This window comes from Eumetopias jubatus, unplaced genomic scaffold (assembly GCF_037043125.1).
Source record: "Eumetopias jubatus isolate StellerSeaLion01/CBP00866 unplaced genomic scaffold, mEumJub1_p1.0 scaffold_13, whole genome shotgun sequence".
NCBI lineage: Eukaryota > Metazoa > Chordata > Mammalia > Carnivora > Otariidae > Eumetopias > Eumetopias jubatus.
The window spans coordinates 8,345,204-8,361,895 of NW_028274819.1; the positions used below are offsets into that span (position 1 = coordinate 8,345,204).

The following is a 16,692-nucleotide window of genomic DNA, read 5'->3' on the forward strand; positions in this document are numbered from 1 at the left end:
GGGGGGGGAATGTAGAGGGCAGGGGGTGGGGCAGGCTGAGGGCACCCGGTGCGCCAGCTGCCCCAGCACACTTGCCTGGGCCGCGGCACCTCACAGTTACTGTCCGTGGGGGGCAGCCCAGTGGCCTTGTTGGGGTGCACGGAGGCCGACATGGATTTCTGGTGCTGACGGGGCCGGGCCGCAGAGACCGCGGCTGAAGCAGAAGCCGTGGAGGCCCGGGACCCTGGCATGGTTAGGCTAGGAGACAAAAGCAGCGAAGAGGCCTGGGTTAGGGGTGAGTGGGGGCAGGAGGCTCAGGTTAGGAAGCAAGGGCAGGGCAGAAGGGCCAGAGCCGGGGGGCGGGGGGGCGGTGCGGGGCAGGGGAAGCCTTGGCAGGATGCAAGTCAGGTCGGGGGAGCAGCGATGGGACTCCAGTCAGAGTTGAGGAAGGCGGGGCTGGGAAATGGGGGGCGGGTGAGGAAAGTGAGGCAGGCCAAAACCTGGGGGAGGAAACCAAAAGTGCAGGAAAGCCAACAGGAGGTAACTGCCTCCGGGTTGCGCTGGTCTCCTAGGAATTCTAAGAACAAGGATGTTTTGTCGACAGAAAGAGCAGGGTGTTGCTAAGGGGAATTTTCATTAAGCTCAGAAGAGGAGGAGCCGGGAAGGCAACACACCAAGAGATGCTGGCGATCAAGGCTAAGGGGGATCTGCTCTCCCAGGAACAGCTGGGGTCCCCCTCAACACGTATACCCCTCCGGTGGGCAGCTCTGGGCTCTGCTCTGAGCTGGGGTCTCCCAAACAAAGCCTCAGGCGCTGATGCCGAGAGGAGCATGGTTGCCGTGCCCTGGCTGCAGTCAAGAAGCAAGAAGGCAGGGGCGCCAGGCTGGCTCAGTCAGAAGAGGTGTGACTCTTGATCTCGGGGTCGTGAGTTTGAGCCCCACAATGGGTGTGGACATTGCTTAAATAAATAAATAACTAAAAAAAAAAAAAGAAGAAGCCAGAAGGCAGCCAAGATGACCCTGGAGTCTCCCTCGGTCCGCCCACTGCAAGCAGCAGTCCCAGGAGCACAGGGGAGAGGAGACTGGGGTGGGGGGGGGAAGAGCAGGGGGGAGGTGCTGGTGTGTGGACAAGCTGGACTGGACAGAGCCAGGACGGAACTCCAGGGAGCAAGGAGGGGAGGTGGGGCTGCCGACAGACGTCACTACTGTGACAGATGGTTCTGGGGCAGCGTGGTGGGCAGGGCCTGGGTCGGCTCACCTGTCTTTGCCGTTTTGGATGGAGGCCTGGCCAAGGCTGGTCCTCTCCAAAAGTGGGGAATTCCTGCTTCGATTTGTGCTGGTGGAGAGGACGCTGTTCTGTGGGGAATAAAGGGCAGAGGTGTATCACAGAAAACCAAAGAGTTCTTCTGTTCACAGAACTGGCTTTCCCTCCGCCTTCCAGCAAGAGCAGACAAGGGTAGAGAAAAGAAAGGATTCTGCTTTTCCTCTTGGGGGAGGCTTTCTACAGTAAGCCAAAGTGGCCCGGGAGGTAAGATACAGCGGGCGGTGGGTGGCCAGAGGGAGCTGCCTGGAGGGGGCTGGCCCCACTGCAGGAGGGGAGCTGGGTGGTGGTGAAGCAGGAGTGGGGCTGCCCGGTGGGGGACCCGGAGGGATGCTCACCGTGGAGGGGGTGGGGGTGGTCTTCTTCCTCTCCAGGCCGGGCAGGGGGCTGGCAGGCACTTTGGCTGTGCTGCTGGCCTTCCGCCCTGACTCCCGGTCCTCCTCAGGCCGCTTATTCTCTGCGTTGTTACTCTGCGTCTTCTTAGAGTAGGAATTAGACGTGGGAATGGCAGGACCAGCTGCTGGGCCAGAGGGATGGTGGGAATGGGTAAGGGTGAGGGGCCCACTGAGTGCCTGACTGACACACACACACACACACAAACACACACACACACACACACACGCACACACACACACACAGTGCTTTCCTACAGTCTTGCCAGCAGCTTGGCAAACGCCATGTCACAGAGGGTGAAGGAAGTTAAGTGGCTTGGCCTATGACTAATAAGTGACTGAACTGGGACTGAAACTCGGCAGTGTCATCCCAAGCCCCCAGAACCTGTGTCCTTTCAGGAGACGGGTTAGTCCCCATCTGCAACCCCCATCCCCTAAGCACTCACCCTGGTCACTGAAGCGCCGCTGCTTGGGGTTGGCCGAGACACTGCGCTGTACCTTGTGGGAGGGGGAAGGGGCACTGCTGTTGGTCAGATCAGCTGAAGGCCGGGGCTTCAAGGTGATGGTGTCGCCCTCCAACTGCAAGCAGAGAAAAACAGGGGCAGAAGTCATTGGAGATGCATACAGATGGACCCATGTAATTACACACAGTCCTGCCTGACAGGAAGCCACCCCAGACTCACATGAGACATACTCCTGCAGGGTCCAGGTGTACCTAAACACTCTTGAGACACATATGCCCCAGCACAGATCCTGACAGAGCCAAAGACACCCCCCGCCCCGGCCCCCAGCACACCAAAGACACCCTGCCCCCAGAGAGGGATATACATGCCCCGAAGAACACACATTCATACTCAGAGACCACACCCTCCTGCCCCCAGCTAGATACTCCCTGAGCAGGCTAAGGTGAGAACCGAGAGAGGGAGCCCAACACTACCAGGGGGAGAGCAGGGAGGCCAGGAGTGCATGTAGGGACATGCAGATGGTGAGCAAGACCCCACTCCCACACAAACCCACGGACTCACATACAGACATGGTTACCCAGATGGGGAGAAGAACAAACACAAGAACTCCAGATGACCAGAAAGGAGGATGGACACACACGCACACAGATACCCACAGCCAGACATAAGCACTAGGCAGAAACCACACAAAGACTCAAGACTCCTACTAGAAAGGCACAGAGACCTACACACCCAAATACCCAGAGATGGACACTTCCAGATGCAGAGGGACACAAACACATGGAAACAGACACAAAGACTTCTAGATCAACAAAGAACTGATCCTGGGGCGCCTGGGTGGCTCAGTTGGTTAGTGTCTGCCTTCAGCTCAGGTCATGATCCTAGGGTCCTGGGACTGAGCCCCATGTCTGGCTCCCTGCTCCGCGGGGAAGTCTGCTTCACCCTTTCCCTCGGCCCCTCTCTCCCCACACTCGTGCGCTCTCTCTCAAATAAAATCTTTAAAAACAAAACAAAACCAAAAAAAGACAAAGAACTGATCCAGTCTTATTAACACAGAAGGGGCCAGATCTACTCACCCACATGGAAACCCAGGCCCAGGCCTAGACCCCGCTAGCCTTCCTATCCATTCCATGAAGGAGACCAGTGAAAGCAAAGGCCAGAGAGCCTTACCCACCAGCGCTGAGGCTTAAAGTTTGTCAGCAAAGAGCACACCTACTCAGAGAGGAGCTTCTGCCCTCAACGGGTACCAGAAGCACGGGGGTGCTAGTGACAGCAGAGCTGGCCGGCAGGGGACAGAGCAGGGGGCACACACCTCAGAGCTCTTGTAGCCCAGGAGCAGATAGGTGGCCATCACCTCGTTGTACCTCTGGCCCACCAGTGAGTCCTGGATCTCTTCCCGTGTGTAACCCATGGACACCATCAATTCTGCACAGGGGGGACATACAGTTAAGGCTGGTCCTCCGTCCTAGGGAGCTCAAGCTCATAACTCAGCAGAGCCTCACCTGTCCGCCGGGGGTCCTTGTAGTCAGGGAGTGGCTCCACATAAGGCTTTAATTCATCATCTTCGTGACCCACATTCATCCATCGATCTTTCATGATTTGCTGGGGAGCAAAAGGAAGGGTATGGGCAGGGAGGAAGGAGACTCAGCTTGGAGGTGTCCCTGGGAACCCTGGACTTTCCAGCCAGCTGGGCTCCAGGCTGCTCACCTCTAAAGTGCCTCTCTTGCTGGGGTTGAGAATGAGAAATTTCTTAAGCAGGTTTTCACAGTCCGTGGACATGTAGAACGGAATGCGGTATTTTCCCCTCAGTACCCGTTCCCGTAGCTCCTGAGGTAGGAGGCAAATTTATTTTATTATTATTTTTTTTAAGTAAGCTCTACGCCCAACGTGGGGCCTGAACTCACGACCCTGAGGTCAAGAGTCGCCTGCTCTACCAACTGAGCCAGCCAGGTGCCCCAGTAGGAGGGAAATTTAAATCACCCCAAGGCCCAGGGAAGAAACCTAATAAAAAAACCTTTAGCTCCTGAGAGCTAAAGACTGACCAGGCAGACATACATGAAACATGGCAGGAGGCAGAGAGCCCGAGACAAGGCACCCCACTAGAGAGGCACTGAGGTCAATACCCTGTGCCCATTAGCTTGACCAGCCCGAGGCCTGCCATCCCAAGCACCTTGGAGGGGTGAACGGACAGACAATCTATCCCATCCCTTGAGGAAAGAATGGAGGTCATTACACTGGGCACAGAAGACCCCGTGTCCGCTGCTACCCTTAGCAAGCCTGTCTCTGAATCTCTGGCTTGGGGAAAATGTAGAGGTGGCAAGTGTGAGAGAGGTCAGGGGTAAGACCAGAGGCGAGAGTGGAAAGGAGAGACAATAAAAATGATCTAAGCCTCGGGCGCCTGGCTGCCTCAGTCAGTGGAGTGTGCGACTCTTGATCCTGGGGTTGTGAGTTTGAGCCCCATGTTCGATGTAGAGAGTACTCAAAATAAAGTTTAAAAAAAACCCAAACAACTAAGTCTTCGATTCACTCCACCTTGAGGTTCTGTCCATCAAAAGGCAGGGATCCACTGACCAGTGTATACAGGATAACTCCCAGGCTCCATACATCCACCTCGGGTCCATCGTATTTTTTGCCCTGGAAGAGCTCTGGGGCAGCATAGGGGGGACTGCCACAGAAGGTATCCAGCTTGTTCCCAAAGGTGAATTCGTTGCTGAAGCCAAAGTCTGCAATCTTAATGTTCATATCAGCATCCAAGAGCAGGTTTTCTGCCTGGGAGGTAAGATGGAAGATGTCAGGACCAAGCGGACCACAGTAAGCCACTGAACAGGAAGGAGCTGGGTGGGATGGGAGCACAAACAGGAAGCCATCCTCAGTCTCAGGACTTTCTCCACCAACTCCAGGGCAGGCCTTCAGTCACTGTGAAGAGGCTGGGCTGGAGAAGGGCAGCACAGGTTCCTTCACACAGGCAGCCGCAGGCGGGGGGCGGGGAGGGGGGTTCTGGGGGCTCTGCCACGTCAGGCTCGGGTTAATCGCAGTCATGTCTGCCAGGACTTGGGGGCCAGGAACCTCCGAGGTAGTCCACACTCTAACATCTCAGGGAAAGAGCTGAGCGAGTGCGCACCCACAAAGCAGCTGTGGGTCAGTCAACATTCTGCCCTCGGTCAGCAGCGAGGCTGCCTGAAGGTGCAGAACCTGCAATGCTCCCGCCACGCCTGGGAGCCCTGGAAGATGACGTGCCCAGCAAGGAGACCCTCTGTTCGCTGGCTGGAATGAGATCTAAGTCCAGTCGTGAGGCCTGTGTCAGAAGCAGCCCTAGGGGCTTCCTCATCATCTCCAAAAAATTAAAAGCTGGAGTTTCCTTGAACACTCAGGGCCTGATGGTTATGTCATTGGTGACAGAGGGTGAACAACCCAGCCCGACTCAGACACAGGGCACAAGATTGTACCTTACCTTTAAGTCTCTATGAACAATAAACTTCTGGTGGCAGTACTGCACAGCAGACACTATCTGAAAGGAAGGAAGAAGGGTTAGCCCAGTGGCATCTGAGGGTGGGCCATGCGGCTCGCGGACCTGTGATCCCGTGACCTAGTTCTAAGTTGCCACAGAGACAGGCAAAGCCCAAAGGACCCTCCACAGGCCTAAGTGAGAGAGGCAGCTCCTTCTTATATGCCAAATCCCAAGAGGCAGAGGTCGGGCCCATACTCTGCAAAGGGAGCCACACCCACCTGGCGGAATTTGGCTCGAGCCTCTTTTTCTTTCATCCTGCCATGAGCCACCAGGTAGTCAAACACCTCTCCTGCAAGACACAGGGGTGGGGTCTAGGTCGGAGCTTACTGGGGCTGGGAAACGGGAGGGCACAGAGGAAGAGGCAGTCCCACACCTACCTCCACTGGCATACTCCATGACAAGGTACAGAGTTTTCTCAGTCTCGATCACTTCAAATAACTTAACTACAAAAGAAAAGGCCAAGTCACCAGTCAGAGAAGTAGTAGGGGCCACACTCTGAGGCCCAACCTGAGCAGAGGCATCCTTGGGACAAAAGCCCCCGCCCCTCCTCCACGAGGGCAAGTTCCTCTCATGACAGCCACACTACTCAGGACAGCCCAGTGTGCCAGAGGCAGAGGTAGATTTTGAGCTGGGCTTCCCCAGAGGCATCCTCAAGGACTCCAGACTCTAGCAAATAGCATGCCTCGGGGAGGAATACAGGCTGGGAAGTGGAGCCGTGCTGTGGGGGAAGAAGGAAGGAACGACATCTGGTTCTCACCTATGTTGGGATGATTCAAAACCTTCATTATTCTTACTTCGCGGAATAGCTAGAAAAGAAAATACCAAGGGTCATGCTTGCTTAACTTGCTCCCCTCAGGTCCCCTCCGAACAGAGCCACTGCTAGGATTCTTCTCCCCAAAGAGAAAACAGGCAAAGAAATAGGGCAGCCGTCCAGGTCACTCAGACCTGTCACTGATGGCTGAGAAGCGGGTGAGGGGGAACGAGAGCAGAAGCGTCAGCGGGAGGAAAGCTGGGTTCCAGCGACCTGTACCCTTGGGTTCAGCATCTGGACAGACCAGCCACGTGCCCTCTGTTGCAGTGTCCCCAAATCCAAACCCCAAACAGCAGACGGGTTTGGCTGGGTGCCTCTGAAGGAGGGAATGTAAGCCCATGTACATGAATATTCAGAACCGGGGCTGCTGCTAAAGTTCAGTGACAAAACAGACTCCAGCTTGGGGTGTGTGTGTGCGTGTGTGCGTGTGTGTGCGTGTGCGTGCGCGCGCATGCTGGGGGGGGGAATCCGAAGGGGGCCCCCAACATCTTCTGGTTTACAGAAGTCAGAGGGCTCTGCACTAGTGGGCAGGCCCTTCTCTCCTGGGCCTCTGGGGCGGTGACAGAAGAAGCCGCTCCTATATATAGCTGATGCCAATTTTAATCAAACCCACCTCCACACACTCACGCTCTCTTTGTGAAACAAAATCAGGGACTCCAAACCATGTATTTGCATAAAGAAAGATGACAGAAACGAACTCAGTCCCCTCTGCGGGGGCCAGAGAACTGGAGGTGGGGTTTTGGTAACTTCCAGGCCTCACCATTTGCACAAAGAGCAGAACTAGTTGTTTATGTTATGTTTTGGGTTTTTTTCTGGCAGGGGGAGAAGAGGTCTGAAGACCTAATTCAGGATAGAGTTTATGGAATCAAGTGAGCACGGTTTTTCCCCTTAATGAGATCCGAGAGCTTCTGTGAGCTGGATAGGGAGAGAAGAGACAGGCTTTCCAATCTTCGGGAATCTGATTCTGAACTTGGCTCCTTTTTCTTGTTAGAGCCCAGGTTTCTCTTGCCGCCTTCTTCCCTGGTCCAGCAGTTGTCTTGGATGAAGAGGCAAAAAATCCTGGACACCACCTCAGGGGTGGTAAGCAACTGGGAAGTAACACTGAAATGGGGCCGGAGGCAGTGGCCAGGGTACCCCCCCCCCCCCCCCGCCACACACATTCCCCCCGGACACCCGCTGGCCTGGAAGGGGCATTCTCCTGGGAGAACAGTGGAGTTTTCTGGGCTCAGCTGAGAACCCTGAGGGGGATAGATTCTTCACTATTGTCCTTTTTTACGGATCACTGCTGGGATCAAATTTAACTAGAGCGATTTGGCCAGAATCAGATTGGCCTTGGTAACAGTGTGTGTTAAAAGGCTTTTAAAATGGCTACATTTGTCGGGCACTGGTGCCTTCCAGCCGGCTGGTCAGGAAGAGGCAAAGAGAAAAAAGAGGTGGGAAATAAGACGGCCTGGCTGACTGTGGCAATTACCATATGGTAAGCTGGACTGCACCAAAGACCAAATGGCCCACACCAAGCTGGCTTCCACCCCGCAGGGTCTGAGCCAACATATCAAGAGTAGCCCTCTTTCCCTTCCTTCCGGAAAGCTCTAAGCAGGAAAGCCCTGGTGATGACAGCAGTGTTTCCTCTGAACCAAAGAACCCTGAGGGGACCCCAGGGCTAACAAAAAATAGGAAACGCCGTGGTTTTGGCTGCCGGTGTGTCAGGGCACCTCAACCTCCATGCTGCTAGTCCGTGAGTGCCTCTCGCAAATACCAGCCCCCAAACCTAGTCCCAAGCCTCCCAATCCCACTGTAGTTGACTATCAGCATGAGGTCATGCCCTCTCCTGACTCAAATAACACAATGTGCTCATGGAGAAAAAAAAAAAACTCAGTCTCCCTCACGACAGAAAGAACTAGGTGAATCAAGGTTAGAAAATCTGAACCAGGGTCAGGGGAGTACGAGGGCACAAGGAAATCTGACTGACCTAAACAGGGGCAGCTTTTTGGGAGCCAGATGGGAGATTTCCTCCTTCCCCTAACTGCCAGAACCCAGGATGAGGAGAGAGAGGGCAGAGAGTTTCCAGTTCAACATCAACCCGTCCCTGGCAAGCTGTCCCATTATGCAAATCGGAGCCTCCTTTTCAGGTCCCCACCTGCTCTTCATAGTTTCCCAACCAGGGGGCATGAGTTCCCACCCGAGGAGCTAGCTAACACAGACCCCAGTTTCCCACTGTAAGTCAAGGAGGGAAGGAAAAGTTCAACTTCACCTAGCGAACAGTACATGCAAATGACTTGACTTTTAGCCAAGAGGAGCCTAGAAGTGAGAAAGCAAATCGGGAGTACCTGTCCTTAATCTGCACAAACTGGCACGGCCTTGAGACTGTGGAGTTTAGCTTCTAAAAACCGCAGTCTTCCATACCCACATCCCCTAAAACTGTAGCTGGCACAAATGTGGTGGCAGGCCTCCCTGCCTCCTCTTATCCCTGTACGTCTAGAGCCACTCCTTTGGATCATTCCAGATCTTGGAGTCACCAAACGCATGTTTCTAGTAATGGCTACGAACGTGTGTTTTTGCATAGGGCTGGCCACGGGCCAGAAGATAACAAGATGCAGGAAGTAGGTCAGATAGATAGGCCAAATGGTGGGGAAGGGCAGAAAGACTTTGAAAGAGCCAGTGCCTGTGGCCAGGAAGCCCACCCAGGAGGGGTCAACGTGGTGGACACGATCAGAGCCCCATAGGGAGCAGAGCCATGGAGCAGCGGAGACAGTGAAATGACCAGAGATTTTTAAGTTAAGGATTCAAGGGCAGGCCCACCTGGGGTCAGTAGATCACTGACCCCTGAAGAGAGGTTTAGAAAGGAACAGAAGGTGCTGTGTGCTTACCTTCTGGAGGCTGGAGGAGTTCAGTTGAGTCTTGTCAATGATCTTCACAGCTACCTGCACAGGAGACAAAAAGCCCCCGATTCCCTCTCTGAGCAGGCTGAACCCAGGACTCAACTCTCCCTCCTCCTCTGTATTTCCACCTCCTTCTGCCTCCTCCCTCTCAACACTTCCATTCGACCCGACGGCATTTCCACCTGACAACAAGAGGGTGGCTGCGGCAGTTGTCCCACCGCGCCCAGCCCCCAGAGCTCACCTCCTTCCCGGTCAGGATGTGCCGGGCCAGCTTCACCTTGGCGAAGTTACCCTTGCCAATGGTCTTAAGGAGTCGGTAGTTGCCAATGTGGGGCTGCTCGTCAGCAGAGGCGGCTGAGTTGCGGCCCCGCAGCATGTTGGACTTACTGCTGGGCTTGGGGTCGAGGTGTCCCAGGGTGGGCTGCAGGGTGGAGACAGGCACACCTTTCCGGACGCCGCCCTCTCAGTTCCCCACTCCCTTGCCCTTAGCTCTCCACAAAAAACCCAAGAGGCTGGGGGAGTAGGGGCAGACTGCAGGGGGCTGGCAGGCAGGCAGAGGATCGGAAGGCAGGGGGGGGAGGAGAGGAGAAACGAGCCAGTCTTCATCCCAAGAGAGCAGAGCGTACAGTCCAGTCCAGCGTGCTGTGGGTGTGGGAGCTCGGGACCTGTGCTGTCCCACCCGCCGCTTGCGGCAATAACCCAGCAGCCCCTCGGCCTCCTGTGGGCGAGCGCCTCCTGCTGGCCTCCCTGCAGCCTGTTCATGCCAGGACAAGGCGGCGAGGCAAAGTCCCAGGAGCCCAACAGTCAGGATTAACTTCAAAGCACTCATCACCATCCAACACGTCACCTTTACTTTTATTATCTATCACTTTACATTCATTTGTTGTCGATCCCGATAAGAATGGAAGCTCATGAAGGCAGGCATACGTCATTTATTCACTGACACATCCCAGCACCTACACGATCGGAGTTAGGACAGATGCTCAATGAAACTTGTGCCGTGAACAAACTCAACAACAGGGTCTGAGCAAGGTGACCATCTGCCCTCAGATAGCCCGTCGCTCGAACAAGGGTGTGACAAAGCAGCAGTGATGGCCACGGCACTGAACAGCTACAGACACGGAACACAAAAACCGTACGACCCAGACGAAAACGCAGGTTTACATCAAGACGTGCATGCTCCTCAGACGACTACACGGAGTTGCTAGTGAGCCGGTGGCTCTGCTCCTCGGTGCACACCTCAGAGGAATGGAACGGACATCCCACCGATGTGCGTTCGTAACATCCCACGCTCACAAAAGCCCCAGAGTAGAAACCACGCCCATGTCCATTAATTGAGAAATGGAGAAACACACTATGGAAATAAGGCACACAGCGGACTCTTCGTCGGCAATAAAAAGCAGCGACACCTGCTACGACATGGAAGAATCTTGAAAACAGGATGCTAAATGAACAAAGCTGGTCACAAAGGACCACACGTTGTATGATTCCATTTACTTGAAATGTTCAGACTAGGCAAATCCACAGAGACAGATTAGTCTAGGACTGAGGAGGGTGGGGATTTAGGGGTGACAACTAAGGGGTGTGGGGCTTCTTTCTGTGCTAATGAATGTGTCCTAATGAACTGTTGATTGTGGTGATGGCTATATCACTCTGTGAATTTACTCAAAGTCACTTAATTGTACACTTTAAACGGGTGAATTGTGTGGCATATGAATTACATTTGAATAAAAGTGTTAAAGAGTCTGGCCTAAGTCTCATTTGGAGCCCTGATTTACCTCTCAAAGGGAAATGATGCCTGATGCCATATGGGACAAAGTGCTGCCAGACCCTCATCCCAGAACCAGCCAGAGCTACCTTGGAAACTTCAAGGACATAATGTGGAGGAGAGCAGGGTGACCAGAAGTGTGAGTCCAAGTTCTTCCTCTCACGGCCCCTTCGGGCTGGCCTGTCGTGAAGCCCTCCACAACCACAGGGAAAAGAAAGGACTTGCCACGCCACCCAAGGAACTGTCCAGGGTTCCTTGCAAGAAGCTTGCTTCCCTCATCAGATGCTTTCCAGGCAGAAAAACAAGAACACAAAGCAAATAGCCTGCTGACGTTTCCCCCTTCTTACTTGTGTCAACGGAGGGCCTTTCTTTCTCTCTGCACAGTAGCTGCTGGCTCGCTGGGGTAAGTGGTCTGACTCAGATCCCAAAAGCTCACGGACTTAGGCGTTTGAGGAAACAAACAAACAAAAAAGATCCCATGCACCTGGTCGATTTTGAAGGCAGAGCTTCCTGGCATCTCAGCAGAGTCCCTTTTAACCTCTTCGCTCTTTAGGGAATGTTCTCTCTCTCCTGCGAGTCCTCACCACCCCTCCCAAGTCCACCAAGGCCCCAGGGCCTCTGCTGTCTGCCCACCGCAGCCCACAAAGCTCTCTTGCCCTCTGTGCTTCAGACACCCTGTTGCTCACTTACCTCTGGCTGGTCCTCAGTGTTTGCTAGATCAGTAGATTTTCAAACACCTGCTTTTTACCCTTCCAAAGCAACCCTAGGATTCACACCCCTTGGAGAGAAGGGCATTCCTAGGCCCTGCGGGTACCTGCCTTGGGCTCAGTCTACCAAAGGGTACCCTGAGCCCCCTCCATCAGGGTCCTGAAGGCCAGGCCTCCGTGGCCTACCTCTTCTCAGCCCCATCCTCCCAGCAAGTGCTGCTAGACTGCCTACCGCCCTACCTGGTCTGCCTCAGGGGCCATGAACAGGGAAAATCTTCCCTCTGACCCAGCTCCCACGAGAGGAAGATGGGTGGCAAAGTGTCCTTGGCAACCTCCCATTCACCCCCTAAGTTTCTTGTCACTCCCCTCTTTTCTGAGGATATGAACCAAAGGCAGCAAGAGCTTGGCAGTCTCCAAGCCCTCAAAACTGTTAATAGGAATTTACTGTTGACTTGAAGATTTGGGCCCTCTGCCCCTCTGAAGCCAAATCTGGGAATCCTACTGCCCTTCCCAACCTCTGCTCTGCGCCTCCCTCTTGGTGCTTCTGGCCCTCAGGGCTGGTCTGTGTGGCCCAGCAGGACAGCATTGCCCGTGAGGCTCAGCAGACCTCAAGCACATCAATAACCACAAGAGGGGCTCTGCCATCCACCTCCCTCCTTACAGGGGTACAGAGGTGTGGTTAAGAGTGCAAATGCCAGGGACAAACTGCTAGTGTCCAAAACCTAAGTCTGCCAATGACTCAACACATGCTAACTCTATTATTATCAACACCATCCTTAAGAGGGAGATGAGATTATTACAAAGGGGGAAGGAAACCATCCAAGAGAGGACCAGCGCAGCGTGACCCCACGCACCTGTGTCAGGAGATGGTCTAGTGGGTGCCAGGGAGCTCTGTCTAGCAGAACCAGGTTCAAGTCCTGACTCCCCCACTTATTAGCATTAGTTTCCTCGTCTGTAAAGTGATAAAATATTGCCTACTTCACGTTAGGTGAGAGAACACATGTCAAATGCTTTATCCGGTGCTCAATGAAGAGCAACCACTATTATTTTTAGTTCCCAAATACTACTGTCTGCAAAGTCAAAGGTCCCTTTGTCAACAAGACTTCCACCTCTGAGTGGAGCCCTCCTAAGCCAGCGGTCGCCCAGTGGGGGCCAAGGCCATAAGAGATGTTCTGGCCCTCCCCACTGGAGAGGGGTCCAGGCTGAGCTGTGGACGCCCTCCCCTCTGGCCCATGTTGCTAGCCTGCACCAGCACTTCTAGCCTCCACAGGAGGTGACCAAACAGGGCAGCTGTGAAAGGCTGGTCCCAAGCCAGGCACCCGGAACAGAAAGAGAGAAGGTTCAACTTGTCCAGGACCCAGAGAAGCAGGAACACTGGCCTGTGATCCTTGATCCTCCGGCTCCCCTTTCAGGACTGAAATCACCCAAATGTCAGGACTCAAAGCCCAAAGACTGTAGCCTTTCCCTCCCTCCTTTTCACCTCTCCTCTGAGACACTTCCCATAGCAGGCATGGGGGCCAAGGTGAGGAGAGCCCAGGGAAGCAAACAGAGAAAGGGAGTGAAGAAAGGAAAAAGTCTCCAGCAGAGAATGTTTCTTGGACCGTGGCCCCACAGGACGTGGCTGCCCTGAAGGCTGAAGTGGAGGTAAGCGTTCAGAGAACCCTTCAGAACCGTCTCTTCTGTGGTCCTCACTAGGCCCACTCGGCCTGGATCCAGATCTCACCGCCAGGTTGGGGGCTGAGCACCGGCTACCCTTCTGGGCCAACGAACCAGGCTCCGGCTAAAGCCCCGCTCTTCCCCCCACCTCTGTCCTCCCTGTTCACAGTACGAGGAACGCCAGACATTCCCAAAGCCCTGGCCCACAGCACCCCACAGTCAGAGCCTACAAATCTGAGGAAGTCTGTTGCAAGTTGCCAGCACGAGTCTCAGGTAGCCTTCAGAAAGAACAGGGGGTCACCCTGCGAGGCCATATTTGGAACCGACGGCAGACCACACAGGTGACTTAGCAGGCCTGACTCAGAAGTGGGATGTGAACAGCTTTGGAGGCTCAACAAGAGAGGTGCAATATAGGACCCGGGGAGAAAAGAAAGAGGCTTCTATCTAGCAGGCCCTTCAACCTGGGATCTCCAAACTCAGCCTTAGGCGTGTTGCCAGGTTCGCCAGGAAGACAGCCTCCACCCCTGAGGCCCAGCGCTGACTCAGGTAGGCAGGGCCCCTTCCCTAACGCTGGGGGCACCTACCAACAGTTCTCCCCTAGAAGAGCCCGTGCTGCGGGGCTCTGCATTCAGGCCTGGCCTCAAGTGTCCTGAGACTTCCCCAGGGCTGGGAGGGGTGATAGGCAGGTACTCCCCGGCCAGAGGCAAAGTAAGCCTGGGCACCGTGGGAAGAAAAGGGTCCCTTGGGCAGCGGCCCAGTGCACCCGCCCCAGATCCCAGTCTCCCCTCGCTGGAACACCTGAGCACCGCCCCCCCCCCCCCAGGGCCTCCACCTGTCACCTGCCCCCTCCTCTCACTCTGGGTGCGCCTGCTGACTCAACCTCTGGGACTCTTCTTCCGGCATTTGCCCCCCTTCCTTTCCCAGCCAGTGCCTCTTTCCATGAATTTTACTACCTGTGCTAGCGCCTGGCTCCATTCAGCAGTTCTTTAAAGATCCTGTGTTTGGGGTGGGAGGGGAGAGGAAGGGGGCAATCCCACAGCAGAAAAGGGGAAAACATACCCGGCTGGAGAAAGGGACAAGGACTACCAGCAACTTCCATTCAGCAGAGCCCACAGCAGAACCTGTCAGGCAGCGAGGGCAAAGTACAGAGGCCGGCAAGAGCCTGGCCCAGGGCGGGGGCTGCCGGCTCTGCCAGCCACCCTTACTCAGCCGAAGCAGGCGACACCTTCCACCACCTCCTCAGTGAAAAAGAGTGAGGCAGCCAGGCCCGAGCGGCTCCTGCCTGGGAACCTGGACTGTGTCGCAACCGAAACCACCACTAGCAGAGAGAGACCGGGCTTGGCAAGGAGAGCAACAGGGACAAAAAGCCCCACAGCTTCCGGCAGGCCAGGGTCTGGTGGCCAGAAAACGCATGCAGTCCCAGGACACGACACCAACACGACACCAACACGGGAGCAAGGTGGGAAGAAAGGGGCAGGCAGGCACCGGGAAGGAAGGGAGACAGAGAGAGAGGCGGGTTTAGATCAACTTCCTTCTCCCTCCCCCTCCCCCTCCCCCTCCCCGGAAGTGGGCTGCCCCACCCTCCCCAAGGTGCTTTGCTGGGTAACAGCTGGGAGAGGGTGAGGAGGCTCTGCTCCGGCCAGGGCTGTCATAAAGTCCTTCTCACCCTCTCCCGCAGCAGGTGGGACCTGGGCGGCGGGGGCGGGGGGGGCTCCAACTGGCCGGGAGGAGTATGTGTGAATCAGGCCGGCTGACCCGGAGGAGCAGCCTTGCCAAAGACCAGCCAGCCACCCATGCGACAACAAGAAGGGGGTTAGGCAGAAACCAGCAATCTAACAGTGGCAGACGGACCTCCTGCTTCACAAAAAGCAGTGTTTACCTCAGAAAAATGCACATTCCACTTATACACAAAATATTCTGGATGTAATTTCAGGGAGTTCAGGCACCCTGTGAAGCCCCTTTAGAGGTTGATGGGTTCTAGACTAAAAACCTTTGTCACTGATTGAATAAGACATTGAATTCTAAAACTTGCCCCAAAGATGGGGAACCAATCAAATGTCCCTCTAAGTCCCTTCCAGCCCTGATTCTGGGAGTCCATCCCTAGGTTCCTGCCCAGCCTCCGACAAGTCTCCATCACCCCCCCTCCCACCCCAACAACACTGCTTTACGAACTTTGAGGGCCAGGGACAGCAGGGACGCTGGTCTTCACACCTTCCTCCTGCAAAGCTCTCCCGTCTGGGCATCTGCTAACTCGGGGCGACTGGAGCTCTTCCTTGTCTGAGTTCTGCGTTCCGGTCACGCCTTTCTTCTGGCTCCTTTCTTCTGGCTCTACTTCGAATTCATTCCGTATCTCTAGGCTAGGCTCTTTCCCACTAAGCAACTCTTGAAAGATCTCATGCTGGTAGGCCATAAACCCCTCTAGAGAAGGGCAAAGCCTCCTCTGTGCCCTCCCAGCACCTGAGCAGATACCAGGGAGACCATGCCACTCAGTGTTTGCCTTACACAGGAGCTCTGATCAACACATTCGACATTTCTGACACTGTCTTCTGCTGCCACATATTCCCTACGTTCTCCACACCTGTAGGTAGCATCCTCACGTCACAGATGAGAAAGCACAGAGGTTATGAGACTGGCCCAAGATCCCACAGCCTCCCCGCACAGAGCTGGGACTGGAGCCCAGGGCTTTTGTACCCAGGTCAGCACTCTGCTGTTCCTCACGGTCCCCTTTGCTGGCTTCCCCCAAAAGAAGATAAGGAAGCGGGGTGGGAGGTGGGGGGTGGGGAAGATGCCTAGGCCAACAGGAACGCCAGTGTCTGGCTCAGGCCAGTGTGTAGGGCTGCTGTGAGGACGTACCCAGGGGGTCCCACAGTCACCCCTCTTCAAAGTGGGCCCTGATCTCAGTGCAAGAGCTTAGGGTTTATTCTGGACCCTGGGCTCAGGCTTGCCTGCAACCACCTGCCCCTTCACTCAGAGGCCAGAACAGGATCAAACGGCTTCATTTTTCCAGTCCCTAGGGTTCTGCAATGTGACAGAAAGGTTGTTTCCTCAATCCTGTTTGTGGGAAGCAGTAAGGGGTTTTGTAAACTGAGGAAGTACCGAGCACTGACCACAGAGATGCTGGGGAGAAATGGGTATGACTGAGCTGACAAGTCACATGGCCGTGGCAAATGGCTAGTTCTTTAACCCTTCCTCCTTCACTGCATCCAGG

General features: G+C 55.0%; 1 protein-coding gene across 9 annotated transcripts in view; it reads right to left on the reverse strand.

Annotated features, from left to right (window-relative positions):
- Window positions 1-16,692, reverse strand: part of MARK2 (microtubule affinity regulating kinase 2) — a 55,706-nt gene that overhangs the window by 5,718 nt on the left and 33,296 nt on the right. For 4 of the 9 annotated variants that reach the window (XM_028118126.2, XM_028118127.2, XM_028118124.2 and 1 more), the window contains exons 2-15: window positions 9,595-9,774; window positions 9,342-9,395; window positions 6,421-6,469; window positions 6,041-6,106; window positions 5,882-5,952; window positions 5,607-5,663; window positions 4,688-4,924; window positions 3,863-3,982; window positions 3,658-3,757; window positions 3,468-3,580; window positions 2,138-2,270; window positions 1,638-1,816; window positions 1,237-1,334; window positions 76-237 (exon numbers count right to left, since the gene is read on the reverse strand). In XM_028118126.2, coding sequence (XP_027973927.1) covers window positions 76-237; window positions 1,237-1,334; window positions 1,638-1,816; window positions 2,138-2,270; window positions 3,468-3,580; window positions 3,658-3,757; window positions 3,863-3,982; window positions 4,688-4,924; window positions 5,607-5,663; window positions 5,882-5,952; window positions 6,041-6,106; window positions 6,421-6,469; window positions 9,342-9,395; window positions 9,595-9,774 — 1,619 coding nt within the window. Of the gene's footprint in view, window positions 1-75; window positions 238-1,236; window positions 1,335-1,637; window positions 1,817-2,137; window positions 2,271-3,467; window positions 3,581-3,657; window positions 3,758-3,862; window positions 3,983-4,687; window positions 4,925-5,606; window positions 5,664-5,881; window positions 5,953-6,040; window positions 6,107-6,420; window positions 6,470-9,341; window positions 9,396-9,594; window positions 9,775-14,543; window positions 14,706-16,692 lie in introns of those variants that run through there. The other 5 variants (XM_028118131.2, XM_028118130.2, XM_028118128.2 and 2 more) reach the window with 2 other exon arrangements.